This window comes from Mesocricetus auratus, unplaced genomic scaffold (assembly GCF_017639785.1).
Source record: "Mesocricetus auratus isolate SY011 unplaced genomic scaffold, BCM_Maur_2.0 Super-Scaffold_100008, whole genome shotgun sequence".
NCBI lineage: Eukaryota > Metazoa > Chordata > Mammalia > Rodentia > Cricetidae > Mesocricetus > Mesocricetus auratus.
Genome location: NW_024429192.1, coordinates 43,958,242 through 43,973,302, shown reverse-complemented (window position 1 = coordinate 43,973,302; position 15,061 = coordinate 43,958,242). Strand labels below are relative to the sequence as shown.

The following is a 15,061-nucleotide window of genomic DNA, read 5'->3' as shown; positions in this document are numbered from 1 at the left end:
CCTCAGCAGGATGCCTTTGATGAAAAAAAGTTTCAAATGCGTGAGCAGATGAGCGGGTAAAGAAAATGTAGTACAAATACACAATGGAATCTCACATATCGGCAAAAATATCATGACATTTGCAGGAAAATGGATAGAACTGGAAATCATTATGTTCAATGAAATAAACCAGACTGGAAAGACAAAGGATTGGGTGTTTTCTCCTATGTGTAAAAACCAGATTTAAAATTTTAGGTGTGTGTGTGTGTGTTTGTGTGTGTGTGTATCTCCAAGCTGGAAGGAGGATCAGAAGAGTATGGGAAGAAATCTTGGATGAGAGGTGAAGCAGACAGGGTAATGGGTACATATGATAAGAAAGTAGAAAGGGTGACCCTACTGGAGGAGGAAAGACAACCAGATAGAGGGCAGGGGGAGTACAAGGGATGGGGACAATGGCAATAAAGTATAGGGACATACATGTATGTATGGAGATGTTGTGGCTGGAACGTGTTACCTTGCATGCTAATCTAAAAACAGTAGGATAAATAAAAATAGTTTGACTTTAGGAAATGAAAAGTATTAGGAAAAATGGGGCAGACACAAGCTCTGTATGACAGGACTATGCTTTTTGAATTAATAAATTAAAACGAACTAACTCCCTCAAAGAAGAGGCAACAAAACCCAGAGCCATGAGTACAATGTTTTAATGACACTGCTGTTTTGATTTTACATCCTATCTCTCAGAAATGCACCCCTCCACTTGGGTAAATGCTTTCACTGTAGTCTTTATGTTCATTCACAAGACTGGGCATTTATGGAGACCTTCCAATTCCAGGTGTCTGCAAGGGTTTTCATAATTGTGCCTTTCAGCATTTCCTTAAGATAGACATAATAATGTAGCAAAGGCTACACTGAATCTACCCCCATGTCTCCAAGCCTGTGGTTTGCCACACTGTTGTGCTAACTCCTAGCATATATGTTCCTTCCCTTTCAGGGCTCAAGTACATTTACTAGGCAGCAGATATATCAAAGGCCAAATTGTTCCTGTCAAAATAGCGATGTACACTTGCTTTCAGAACAGTCCACACTTCCCGAACCTGCAAAGGAAACACACAAGTCAGCACTGCCAAGAAGGAGGGACATGAGCAGCATTAGTTATTCTCATTACTTAATACGTGTACTTATGTGTTTATTCTAATGCTCAGATGTGTTACGGCATTTATGAGGGACGGTGTGAATCAATGTGGCAGTCTTGTTGCATTACAGAATCTATCTGTTGATTACAGAGCCAGTCTGCAGTTCAGGCAGGAGTGCACTTGAAAATTTCCACATGGCATAAAGAAGGCACAGTTTATCAAGCCTATGTAATAATTTCATTTGCCAAATAAACAATGTCTTGTTTTAATAATTGTAAAGGACGCCAGTTGGGGAAAAGCGAGCACAAAACTAGATGCATTGTCTGGTTGGTGATTTCCATCAGCAGTTGCTAAGCAGAGGCAAAGCGATGCTGGTAGACCAGTTAAGACCTCGTCTGCCGTACAAATAGACTTTGAGTGCCCATCCGACAATGAGGGATGCTCTCTCAGCCTGGTCTCTTGGGGGAGGGTCTAAACCCTGTCCTGGATGAAATGACTGACTCTGGAGATCCACCATGGAAGCCCTCACCCTCCCTGTGGATAGGAGTGGAGATTGGGTGGGGGACTGGGTGGCCTGGTGGGGGAGGGATGGGGGAGAGGGGAGGGAGAGGGAGCTGGGATTGACATATGAAACAAGCTTGTTTCTAAATTTTTTTTTTAAAAAAAGACCTCATCATGCAGAGCAAAGCTAGGGTTGGGGCTATATGAAAACCAGGACATTCCACTTTTTAATGTTTTTTATAATGCTCTCATGCCTGGTGACAGAGACAGTCTGGTACAGAAAGGAAGGAAGGAAGGAAGGAAGGAAGGAAGGGAGAAGGAAGGAGTGAGTGGGGGAGAGAGGGAAGGAGGGAAGGAGGGAGGGAAGAAAGGCCAATACCTTGCCATAGATTTATTTTTTGAAGTCTTTAAATTGTAAAGGGGGAATCACAGAATACAGGCACCCTCAGGTAATTTAGCAATTTTACTGGGCTCAGAGTTTCATGTTATTCTTCTATCAGGAAAGCAAACATGAGATCCAGCTGCTTAATGCATGTTGATCCTTATTTATTGAGGAGTGGGAACAAATGAATAGGAAAATGCACAAAAGATAAGCAAATGAAAGGACATCAAAGGCACAATGATGATCACAGAGGAAAGGTAGGCACTGAAAAACTGAGAGTAGACTGAATTTGACTTAAATTGATTGATCCATCCATCCATCCATCCATTCCATTCATCCATCAATCCATCAGTCAGTCACTCAATCCACTTATCCACCTACCCAAGCCTTCAACAACGCATTAAGCCAAAGACTAATTACCTGGATGGATAAGGCATGTGCTTGGCTTTTGTAATTGAGTGAGGTTGGGCATATGAAACTAATAGTCCCCACATGATACTGTGAGAACTGTTCACATATGCAAAGGGGAAGGAGAAGGAAACACAAATGTCCCCTTGGAATTAAGAGGGGGTATCAGAGAGGAAAGTACATTTGAGCTCAATCTTTAAGCAAAATGTGGCATTTATCAATAAAAGCCTTTTATGGAGAGAGAGAGAGAGAGAGAGAGAGAGAGAGAGAGAGAGAGAGAGAGAGAGAGAGATTACAGCTCAGAGAAGCTAAAAAGGAAAGCGTGAAGCAAGGCTGGTATCATCAGAATGCCAGCCAGTGAAATGCCAGTTTAAAAAGATGACAGCAAAGGGACACTTGTATCAAATACCAGTACCTCATCAGCCAGTGCAATTCCCCTCCCATCTGGGTTGTAATCTGTATTCCAGAGATCTTGCAAGTGAACTACTTGTCTTTTCAGGTGTAAGAACTGGTTTGCTGGGTCCTCCACCAAAAATGGGGCTCCCAATACTTCTGCAATTAGACCAAGGTCACAGAATCTCTTAGGACAATGCATCACATGTCTGTGCTTCCTCTAAAACTGGCACTGCTCTGGTGTTTGGGTAACCAGGTTTCTGAGGTGGGTACTCTGAGAAAACTAAGCCGTGAGGGATGTGACCCTTTGTAACCTCTGTAATGCCATCATTATAACCTACAGGTGGCTAGAAAAGTATTGCCGAGTTGTGGTACACGTATGGGAACCTCAAAGGCTGGATTAAAATTCTAGCCATATTGTTTTTTTTAACAGAAATTGATTAATTATTCTAAGCTCTAGTTTTATTGTAGTTAAAGGACTCTAGTAACAACACAATAGATATGGGCTCACTGTCTTAAACCAGTCAATGTTTGCATCCTGCCAACGGGTCCCACATAAGATCCTGTCTTAAAAATTAAACAAGAACACACACACACACACACACACACACACACACACCCAACACTCAAGAGGCTAGAGAGATGGTTTAGTGGGTAAGATCACTGACTGTCCTTCCTACCCATACACATTAACAAAAACTAAAACCAGACTGTTAGAATCTTTTTTATTACTTTTATTGCCTTTCTTTTTGAGAATTTCCTACATGTGAATGGTGTTCACATTATTTTCATTTTTACCTCCCCTTCTGCCCCTCCAGCTCCTGTGCCCCCACTTCCTCTCAAGTTCATTTAGCATTGCTCATATGTACATGTGTTTATAATTGATAAGGGATTGGTTAACCTATCTGGGGTTCCTCCCTGTAAAATATTGATTCTCTCTCTCTCTCTCTCTCTCTCTCTCTCTCTCTCTCTCTCTCTCTCTCTCTCTCTCTCTCTCAGAAGTCATGATTTGCATGTAGTTCTTCATCTAGAGGTGAAGTCCTATGAGGTCAACATCTTGAAATCTTTATGCTGACAGTACCGTTATCTTTTGTTTCAAGTATAACAAAGTTAATCAGAAATGCAGCACAATGTAGTCAACGTGGAGAAAAGAATGGAACCACTCCTTATCTCTGTAGCAATAATCTCTGCCCCATTTTTGATAAAGAAGTGTTTCTTACACTCAAGATGCAAGTCTCCAAAACACCAAAGGATCCAATTAAAAAGTGGGTTGCAGAACTAAATAGAGAATTTTCAATTGAGGAGTCTAAAATGGCTGAGAGGCACTTGAGAAAGTGCTCAACATCCTTAGCCATCTGGGAAATGAAATCAAAACAACTCTGAGATATCATCTTACTCCTGTCAGAATGGCTAAAATCAAAAACACCAACGACAATTTATGCTGGAGAGGATGTGGTGAAGGGGGAACACTCCTCCATTGCTGGTGGGAGTGCCAACTGGTTCAGCCACTTTGGAAATCAGTATGGAGATTCCTCAGAAAAATGGGAATAAACCTACCACAAGATCCAGCAACTCCATTCTTAGGCATATATCCAAAAGATGCCCATCCATACAACAAAGATGTCTGTTCCACTATGTTCATAGCAGCATTATTTGTAATAGCCAGAACTTGGAAGTAACCTAGATGCCCCTCAACCGAAGAGTGGATAGAGAAAATGTGATACATTTACACAATGGACTACTATTCAGCAGAAAAAAAACAATGGAATCCTGAGATTTACAGGCAAATGGATGGCACTAGAAGAAACCATCCTGAGCGAGGTAACACAGTCACAAAAAGAGAAACATGGCATGTACTCTCTCATATATGGATTTTAGACATAGATCTGGGGAGTGACAGTGACAATCCCATGGCCAGAGAGTCTGGGAAACAGAATCTTCATTCAGTGGCTGATGGAAGAAGAGGCAGACTCCCACGGCTAAGCACTGAGCTGAACTCAAGAAATCCAGTGACAGAGAGGGAGGACTGATGACCAAAGGGATTAAGACTGGGCAGGTTTAACCCCCAGAAACAGCTAACCTGACAAGGGTTAGTTCTTGAATCCCAGGCTGATGCCTGGGAATCCAGCATGGGACTGATCAAGACCCCCTGAATGTGGGTGTCAGTGAGGAGGCCTAGGTAATCTATTGAGCCTTGGGTAGTAGATCAGTATTTATCTCGGGTATACAAATGGATTTTGGACTCCCATCCAACAATGAGAGATGCACTCTCACCCTGAACTCTTGGGGGAGGGTCTAGTCCCTGCCCTGGATGAAATGACAGACTGTGGACACCCCCATGGAGGGCCTCACGCTCCCTGGGGAAATGAGGGGATATTGTGGGGGGTTGGTGGGAGGGCATGGGAGGAGGGGAGGGAAGCAGAGAGAGACCTGGAATTGACATGTGAAGCAACCTTGTTTCTAATTTAAATTTGAATTTAAAAATAAAAAAGAAATGTTTCTTACATAATGCAATGCTAAGGAATGCTATATTACAAGTTATCCAGTCTCATAATTAGCAGGGCTAATGAACAATACTTTGGAGCCAAGTTATAGTGAGATACAGCATTCTTTCCTGTAAGGCTTGCTGGTTAGTTGGTGTCAAAGGTCAATGATACACAGCAGAGTGGGGCAGCACGAGGTCCACTTACACTGTTCTTGAAGATCAGAGCTGAGGGCACAAACAGCTATTTCCATGGTCATTTAGGAAGAAAAGCTTAGTTCAGGAGGATGGCAGAAGAGGCTGGTTGAGATTAGAGGAATGGTGTGTGGAAAAAGAGTTTTAACGGGAGTTTACAAGGTCTATGTCTGAAAACAGTGATTAGAAATAGGTAGAAGAAAGAGTCATAACTGTTAATATTTAATTTCAGAATCCTGTAGTGACAGGTGCCAGAGTAATGCTGTCTTAAATGTAGTTAATCCAATTTCATGCAGCCCAACTGGAATATCCATGGGATCCTCTCCCATGAGTCCCATACCCTTCTGCCTCCCAATGCTCATACCCCCTGTATGTTCCCTTCTTTTTGCACACAGGGCTGTCCTGTGTAGCTCAGGACACTGCCAAAATGAAGGCATGTGATTCTTCTGTGACTAGTGTATGGCTTCTGCTGTGTTCTTTATTGACTCACTTGCTCTAAGAGAGGGTGGATGCGATGATCCAGGATTCAAGCTTTATTTCACTTGGCAAAATATATTCATGGTCCACCCATGCTGTGAAGGGCCAGCATACCATTCTTCATAAGGCTGAACAACACTATATAAACATGCCATATCTATCTTCCCATTCACGGTTCTGCTTTCTTGGTGGTGAGAGGCTCAGATGGGAAAAGGAGAGAGCAGGTCCAAAGACACAAGGTTGAGCCTCTTCTAAGTGTCAGGTGAGTGGTAATGACAGTGGAGATGGGAAGTCATCACAGATTTAAAGAAACTCAGCAGGGCCCTCATTCATTCAGAGTTTGGACAAACCAGCGCTGAAGTTTCTGTTTAGTTAAGAGGTGCTTGGTGGGGGGCTCCTCAGGTTTCTCATTTATTCTTCCTGAAGAAAAGGAGTTAAGTCATGATGTTACATTCCCTGAGCCTATAATCCTGTTGAAAAAGTTGTTTTTTTCTAAACAAGGTGAGTTACAATGCAAAGAGGACAAAATATTACAAGTGAATAATAATATTTCTAAATAACGGTGCTTAGGTTATAATTTCCAGGTAGAAGAAGAAAGTGTAGTAGCTCCTTCACATGTGTTACTTCAGATCAACCAGAAGTAAAATGGGTATTCTAAAGCATGATTACCCTGGTACAACCTCTGAGAACAAAGGAGCTATTACATAGGCCTCAGTAGAGAAGTGTGATTTAGAATGTATGTCATTGCTATTTTAAGCTTTAATAACCCTATCTTTGGAACTCTGTTCTCTTTTTCCTCATGGAAAATGTTTTACTGATACAACCCTCTCTTGCTTCTCAGGGCAAAGCACCCACCTCAGCATAATGGGCCCAACAGGCAGCCAATAAATATTAATTGATGGTGATAATAACATCACCCAGGATCGAGAGGCAGCAAGTGTTATTTATTATCTGGCATTACAAATGGGAAAAATGACACCAGGGGATGAAACGACTCACTCAAGGTCACATCTGAAGTCAGTGGCCAGGCTGGGAAATAAAACCTAAGTAATATAGTGGGGCATGCTATTACCCTCTCTGCTTGAGAAATTTCTCCTCCCTTTTTCATTTTGCTTGATCAACCTTGAAAGTTAGTGAAAGCAAGAGCAGGGTTTTGAGTTTGCAGGTCTATTTAACATTTCTGGGTTCTGGAAATTAAACCCTGAGTTTTATTGCTTTGTGGGTTTTTACAAGGGTATTTTGTGTTTTTGTTTTCTGAATGTAGTTAATATCAGGCAGGTTAACACCTTCCTTAAAATCTTCATAAGCCATAAAACAATTATAGCTCTTTATAGTTCATTCCTCATTCCTTGTTAGTCAGAATTAATAAGTTCTGTTGATGTTCTGCCTAGATGTTCTCAAATACTCTCCAAAGAAAACGCTAAGGGCAGAGACTTCACATTGGACAGCACTTCAGTTACCAGGCTCAAGGGACCCATGTTTTCTTGTGACAGCCTACATCCCTCCTAGAGCCACTTCTCCTCATAGAGCCTCATTTCTGTTGTCAAGGGAGGTTGAGTTGCATACTCTCTAAGATGTACTGGAACAAAGTAGAAATGGTTCTAAAGAAAAAGGATATTGTGAAAACGATATACAAATATATCAATAATGCTAAAAATTTTAAATCTCTATAAATGTAGGAACAAAGATCAGATATTCTGTTAAGTTTTTATTTCCATCTCTCTCATTCCCTCCCCCCCTCCACTTTGCTACAGGATCTTGCTTTGTAACTCAAGGTGGCCTCAATTCACTGCTATGTCTCCGCCTCAGCTTTCAGGGTTGGTATTATAACCACAAGCCACCATGTTTAGCTTAGCTTTAAGTTCTTTTCTCTCTTTCTTCCTTCATTCCTTTCTTTTCTTGTTTTTGTTTGATTGACTGATTGATTTTTTTTTGGGTTTTTCGAGACAGGGTTTCTCTGTATTGTTTTGGAGGCTGTCCTGGAACTAGCTCTTGTAGACCAGACTGGCCTCAAACTCACAGAGATCCACCTGCCTCTGCCTCCCGAGTGCTGGGATTAAAGGTGTGAGGCACCAACGCCCAGCTTGACTGATTGACTTTTGAGACAGGATCTCTGTGTAGCCCTGGCTGTGCCAGAACTCGCTCTGTAGACCCGGGGTGGCCTCAAACTCAGAGGTCCTCCTGCCTCTGCCTCCTGGGTGCTGAGATTAAAGGTGTGCACCTTAATCTGCCCTGCGAAATTCTTTTCTTAGAGCATAATAAGACTACTTATTTCATTCCCTTCTCACTCTTTGGCCAGCTGTTCAAACATTTGCAGTCGGGGGATGGAAGACTTGTATTTAGTACAACAAATACTCCCAGAAGGGATTAATGAGTATGGGAGAACTGACGTGATTTGTGTCATGAGAGAACAAATGAAGGAGAGACAGGAAGCTAGAAAGAAAACAGAGGAAGAAACCATCCTGAGTTGGTCACATGTGTCTCTAATACCAGCACCAAGGTGGGAGCAGGAAGACTAAAATTTTCAGACCAGCCTGGGCTAAAGAGTGAAAATTTGTGAAAAATCTAAGAGCCTGGTGACCGTGTGTGTGTGTGTGTGTGTGTGTGTGTGTGTGTGTGTGTGTGTGTGTGTGTGTGTGTATTCCCAGAACTTGGAAAATGAAGTGTATGCGGGGGAATGGTCTTAGCTTGGGACACATAAGACCCCATTTCAAAGGGATAAAAATAATTAAAAAAACAGAATGAAAGAATCAAAAGGAATCAAAGGAAAGAGGCAAAACTGAAGAAAAAGTGAGACAATGAATGACAGAAGAACATAAAAGGTGGCAAGCCATGGGACAAAGGAACAGGGCCCATGGGGGTGGGGGAGGACACTAAGGATGGGAAGAAGAGATCCGGGAAAACAGAAAGGTAGACTAAATTACAGACTGGGTTTCCAATTGTGGTGTGTTAAAATACCTAGTGGGATTCTTCACATCTGAACCTTTAGCTGAGAAACTTCAGCTTTATTGACCTGAGAATTGTTGATGTAGCCCACCATGGCCTCAAATACACTGCCATGGCCCTGTTGCAGCTTACTGATGGTGGTATTATATGAAGAATTTTGCAAAGTAGTACCACCTGAGCTTAGTTCAAGTCTCTTCCAGCTCTCGGCACGCATAAGGTGACGCCCACATGCAGGCAGACATACTGTACAGTTGCTTAGATATGTCTTGGGAGTGGCAATGCTTTCATTAGTTTTTACTTACATGGGCAGGACAGTTGAAAACCCACGAGAAGTGGCATTTCATACAATACGACAGTGTTGATGGAATCCATATTTTCAGGGTGACAACAAATGGTGACACATGAACAGGAAAACAGGTTCTTTGTACCATTCAGACTACTTAATGAACCTGGTCTTTAGAATGACACTCTTTTCTCCAGTTGAATTATTTCCTGTCACTGTTACTTATTGTCACTATGCATGTCCTTAAAAGTATCAGTCAATCTATCAGTTCAGGGCCACACCTGTATTCCAAGTGTTTGGAAGGCTGAGGCAGGCAGATCTCCTGAGTTTTATAGGGAATTCCACACCACCCTGAGATACATAAGGCAACACCATTTCACTCAAACACAATTAAGCAGGTAAGGTTATAATAATAAAAATCTCATAAAATAAAAGTTGCATCAGAAAATATCAACTCTTCTAAGAATGACAGCCTTCCATGGGGTTTCTGTAAAGAGCTACTTTTATGAACAGGAGGGAGGCTGACAGAGAGGGACTAAAGGTGCAGACGAAGACCTGAAGAAGACCGTGTGAGCCTTGTCAAAAACCAACACACTACACAACAAAACAAAACAAAAAGAAAATAGAAAGTCTTTCAACACAGATTGTCATGGCTTACTAACTGTGGAGTGAGAACTAAGGGCTGGAATGGCCAAAGAGAAACAGGCCAAAGGAGTTTGATTTTCCTCCCTGTCAACAACTAGCAGACATTCTTGTACTTCATGGATGATCACAGGTCAACAACATGGACATGGACTTCTAAGTTGTTTAACATGTGTGTCAACTCCAGTTGTTAAATCAAACCAGAAAAGCGTAAATGTTGAGGGAAAGAAATATGGTTTTTATTTTTGCAAACAGCAGTGAAAACTATCTTTTAAAAGGCAAACTAGAAACAACTAAAATCATCAACCAAATACTCTTACAGTCATTGCTTTGTTTCAGATAAGATTGCACCAGGTAGCTCAGGCTAGCCCCCTACTCATGATCCTCCTGCCTCAGCCTCATGAGTTTTGGGATGACAGATAGGCACTGTCACTCCCTACTCTGTTTATTTCTTAATAATGTCCAAAGATTGTCTTATCAGGGAAATTAATTTCAAATACATTTATTTTCCACAGAGTCCATTGAAGAGCAGGCTGGCCATCAGCTCACTTTGTAGCCAAGGATGACTGTGAACTTCTTTAGATCTTTTTGTAAGTGTTGGGATTATAGACATGGACTACAATATCAGGTTTATATAGTGATGGGCTTCAGGGCATATTAGACAAACACTCCACCAATTGAGCTATAGTCTCAGTCCCCACATTTACTCTTTTTTTTTCTGCCAATAATACACAGTATTCCCAGGAGGTCTCCCATCCAAGTACTAACAGGCCTGACCCTGCTTAGCTTCTGAGATCAGACAAGATTTGGTGCGTTCAGCATGGTATGGCCATAGATTGCATATTCATTCTTTATGTTTGATTTTAATAGATGCCCTGCTGAGATAGATACACATTGAATTTAGCACTACTCTGACTAGTGCTAGAACGAGGAACTGCCTAGAAAAGCTGCTGACTGGGCCATGTTACCTTGTTAGATATTGTTGCCCAGCTTGCTAATTCCTGTTCTTTTGGTGAGAAACCAGTGGCCAATTTAGTGGGTCTAGTTGTCCAAGACAAGGACTTGCCTGTGTTCTGATGCCTGTCTCAAGCCTGACTGCAGTGTTGCCATGAATGAGGCATGTAGCAGGATAAAGAGTTTGCTTTCACACTGTAGCATGAATAATAAGATTCAGAGATAGATATTGGGGTTCAAGTTGAAGATCAGAAAAGCAAAGCAGCCAAGCCACTAGCTCTTATGTCTACCTCAGACCAAAATGGGTGATCCTGAAAATCCCCAGAGTGCAAATCTTTCCCTGTGTGGAAACTAAATCTCATATGAAACTCTTTGCACCTTTTATTCCTTCCTTATTCTGGGATTAAAGGCATGAGCTCTGTTTCTCTTTTAGACTGATTCACTCTCATGTAGCACAGAGATCCGGGCATCTCTGTCTTCTGAGTCCTGGGATTAAAGGCATGTATCACCTAGCTAGTATGACTCCTGGGATTAAAGGTGTGTGTCACTACTGCCTGGTTCTGTGGCTGTGGGTAACTTTCATTTTGAAACCAGTGGCTTTATTAGGTCATAAATAATATATCATCACATCACACAAAGTGTGAAACAGGCTGCAGAGTCCCACCTGGGATTAGCTGTGTGGTTTGCTCAAATGCTTCTCAAAGATCCCAGTTTTCTTTTGACAAAATGGGGACATGGGAATGATTTTCAGAGTGGTTAGGAGCAGAGAACTACAATAATATGGAAAGTCCCTGACACATAAAAGGAACTTAGATGGTAGAGTTAATAGTTGCTGACTTTAATTTAGGAGAAGGCAGTTCTTGACCTACATGTTCAAAGGAGGTATAATTATTTTTTAAATCAAATTATGGCACTAACACTTGTATTCCCTATCCAGGGAGTGTCTATGTTACTCCTTTGAAAACAGAATCACTAAGACACTTGGGGAACACTGCTCTGGAGTTTAATGGCTTAACTGAAGCCTGCCATCATTTTTGAAAATGGATAATGAGGCTTTCTCCCTCCCCACCTTAAGTTCCAGGGGAGAAGTCATTCGTTGCATATCTAATCTGTTATGAAGAAAACTGTAAATGATAAAAATAAATGTACAAATAATTTATTTATTTAATGATAAGAAGGGCTCCTGGGAAGTACAGGTGTGTAGGCAGTTTTTCGTATAGACTGCCAATCTATACTATAAATGTTTGACCGATAGCTTAGATTGTTTTTTGCTAGCTCTTATAACTTAGATTAATTTACGTGCTACCCCAAGGCTCCTGATTTTTACTTCTCCCACAGGTTCTGGTTCCTTTCCATCTAGGTGGCGACTCTTCTGACTCCACCCTCCTCCTTCCCAGCATTTTCTCTGCCGAGCCAGCAGCTATTCGGCTTTTTATTAACAATGAGAGCAATATGTATATACAATGTGGAAATTCCTGTGCACATGTACAAAGATTGTTCTATAGCATAGGTGAAACGGCTTTGTCCTTACAGGAACAAGAAAGTCAAGCAGAAGCAATGAAAGTTGACTCCACACCTGCTTCCCACTCCAAAGCAGCCCAATTTAGAAGATGTCATTTAAGCTAGTCGTTTGTGCCATGAATGAGTGTAATTCTAATGATGAGCGGAGTCTACAGCTTTCAGTAAGCACCTCCCTAGAGGTCTGAAGGAGCAGCCAATGATGCTCTAGTCTTACTTTCCAGCTTTCAGATGGCTTTTCTCTGGAGCTTTAGTTTTGCAACTTCGTTTTCACTTTTGTTAAAGCAAGGTCAGCCAAATCAGTTGTCGTGCAGAGAGTAGTGTTTGAATTTCAGGGCTTATAAATTAATGGCTAAATATACACATGGAAAGACATGAAGAGTTGCTTTCATCCATGGGAGGAGCTTTATGCAAAAGATAATTTTTTTGCATAAGTCTTTAACTTATGAAAAAAACAAATTTAAGGATTTTTATCAGAAATACATATAAATCACACAGACTTAACTGTTAAGTTATTTTCAGGTTTGGTTAGAAGGAAAACAAATGACTATTTACTTAAATTCTGATGTAAGTTACAAACTTCCTGAGTCAGTTTGGCAGCAAATCGCCTGGACTCTGGTGCCTTCCTTGATCTGTCTCTAAAATATGGAGCTCAGAGAAGGTCAATGAGTTCATGCTTCCAAAGTACTTCAAGGTCTCCTTACACTGCTACTGTGTGAGTGGTACAATTTTGAAAAGATATTTTAATCTTTCCTTTGTTCAAGGGCGCTAGAACACTTCTTTGGAAGAAACAAACAATTAAACCAGCATGTTAATATGTCCATGTATAATTGGAAATAAAGCAATAACACACTCACTACACTAACAGTTTCAAACCCACAGCACGACACAATTTCTTAGCTCCGTGTAGAGGTCTATAGAGGAGACAAGTCTTGTTCCTATCTTTACAAAGCTAAAGGGAGTTATCACCCTGATAGTTGTAAAAGACATGACAAACAAGAAAAGCCATCTCTTACCTGTTATTAGCAAGGTGGAGCATACAGCTGCTTGAAGCAATTTATAGGCCATGATTCTGTTTTAGAAAGAAAAAGGTGTATTTATTTTAGTCTAGCCCAGATAAAGCTTTAGGGTATACTAGATAGTTTTTTTCCAGGTGTATAAAGCATTTACTGTGTACCTGGATGTATGAAAGACGTCAGGGAGGGGCCTCTGCATGACATAGCATTTTTATATACCTCCTTCCTTTTTACCTTTGGACTTTTTTAACTGACTTTATAGGCTGTACTTACGTAAGCCTTTTTTTATTTATTTACTGATTTAATCATCCACATGCATTTACATAATATATCAAAAAAAGATAGGAAACTAAGATCACTCATCCACTCTTAGTGGAAACACTTTAAAAAGTACAATTATGTCAGAAAACATAGTATGGCAATTCCTTAAAAGTCACACCACATAGTAAACATTCAACACAACGATTTCATGACTGGACATGTATCTCGGAGATAAACACTCAAGCCTACAATGCTTTGCTAGTAAGACACAAAGCCATGAAACAGAACAGATGCTATTCAATACTGAATGTTAAGTTATAGTACATACATATCTTGGATTTCTACCACCAGTAAAAAGTATAATTTGTAGATACAGCAACTGAGTGAAATACAGGGAATTCAGTGGCAGTGAAATGGTTATATTCTTTATGGTTCATTTGTTTAATCTTCTTGAATAAGACAAAATTATGGATATTCAGGATGGAATAATGGTTTTGAGAGATTAGGGATGAAGAGGGAGAAAGTGGCTAATGTGGATTACAAATGGGAAATGCGTTGGTAGATCTCTGTATCTGGACTGTGGTGAGGACATGAACATAAAAATGTGATCAAGTTAAAGGGAATGGACTATTCACCACACAAATGGGTCCATTCAGAACCATCGAGATCTGTGAGATAACAGATTAAACACATGTTAACACCCTTCTCTGTGTTAGACTGAACTCTACTTTTGCAAGATGCTCCTATGGGAGGAAGCTTGGTAAAGGGCACATGGGGCCTCTTTGTGTTATTTCTTATGAGTGTGTGCAAATCTACACATCTCAAAATAAACCTTAATTAAGAACAAAGTGTCTGACTGCACTGTAATATCTGTTTACAATGAAAGAATGCAGGAGTTAAACCAGCACCCCACTTTCATGTCTCCAACAATTGTTTTTCCCCTGGTGTGATGAACAGTTAGCTAAGTGAATTCATCAATGGATACAATTTGTTCTGAATGGCAAATCGTACATCTGTTACCCAGTCTCACCAAGAGCTGCAATCTGGAATATGAATAAAGATGCAATAGTGGTGAAAACACCTCTTTGATGGCCATCTGGATTGGGCACGGTATTTAAATACCTGGATCTCTGGCTGGGATTGTGTCACCATGAAGTTGTGAATAAAAGGCTTGGAAGAACTAGATTTGAAAACAGTCATGGTGACTTTGGTCCCAGGTGTGCGTCTACACCACACTTCCCAGGGGTCCATCATCTACACCACACTTCCCAGGTGTGCGTCTACACCACACTTCCCAGGGGTCCATCATCTACACCACACTTCCCAGGTGTGCGTCTACAGCACACTTCCCAGGTGTCCATCTACACCACAGTTCCCAGGTGTCCATCTACAGCACACTTCCCAGGTGTCCGTCTACACCACACTTCCCAGGTGTGTATCTACACCACACTTCCCAGGTGTGTATCTACACCACACTTCCCAGGTGTG

General features: G+C 41.1%; 1 protein-coding gene across 1 annotated transcript; it reads right to left on the bottom strand.

Annotated features, from left to right (window-relative positions):
- Positions 1-667: 667 nt before the first annotated feature.
- On the bottom strand, positions 668-13,499 carry CUNH3orf85 (chromosome unknown C3orf85 homolog). The gene is made up of 4 exons (XM_040750740.1): positions 13,474-13,499; positions 13,313-13,368; positions 2,822-2,958; positions 668-1,076 (listed from the first exon to the last, which is right to left on the bottom strand). Exons 2-4 carry the CDS (start codon positions 13,362-13,364, stop codon positions 990-992), a joined length of 276 nt encoding a protein of 91 aa, XP_040606674.1. The 5' UTR covers positions 13,365-13,368; positions 13,474-13,499; the 3' UTR covers positions 668-989.
- Between the last annotated feature and the right edge of the window lie 1,562 nt (positions 13,500-15,061).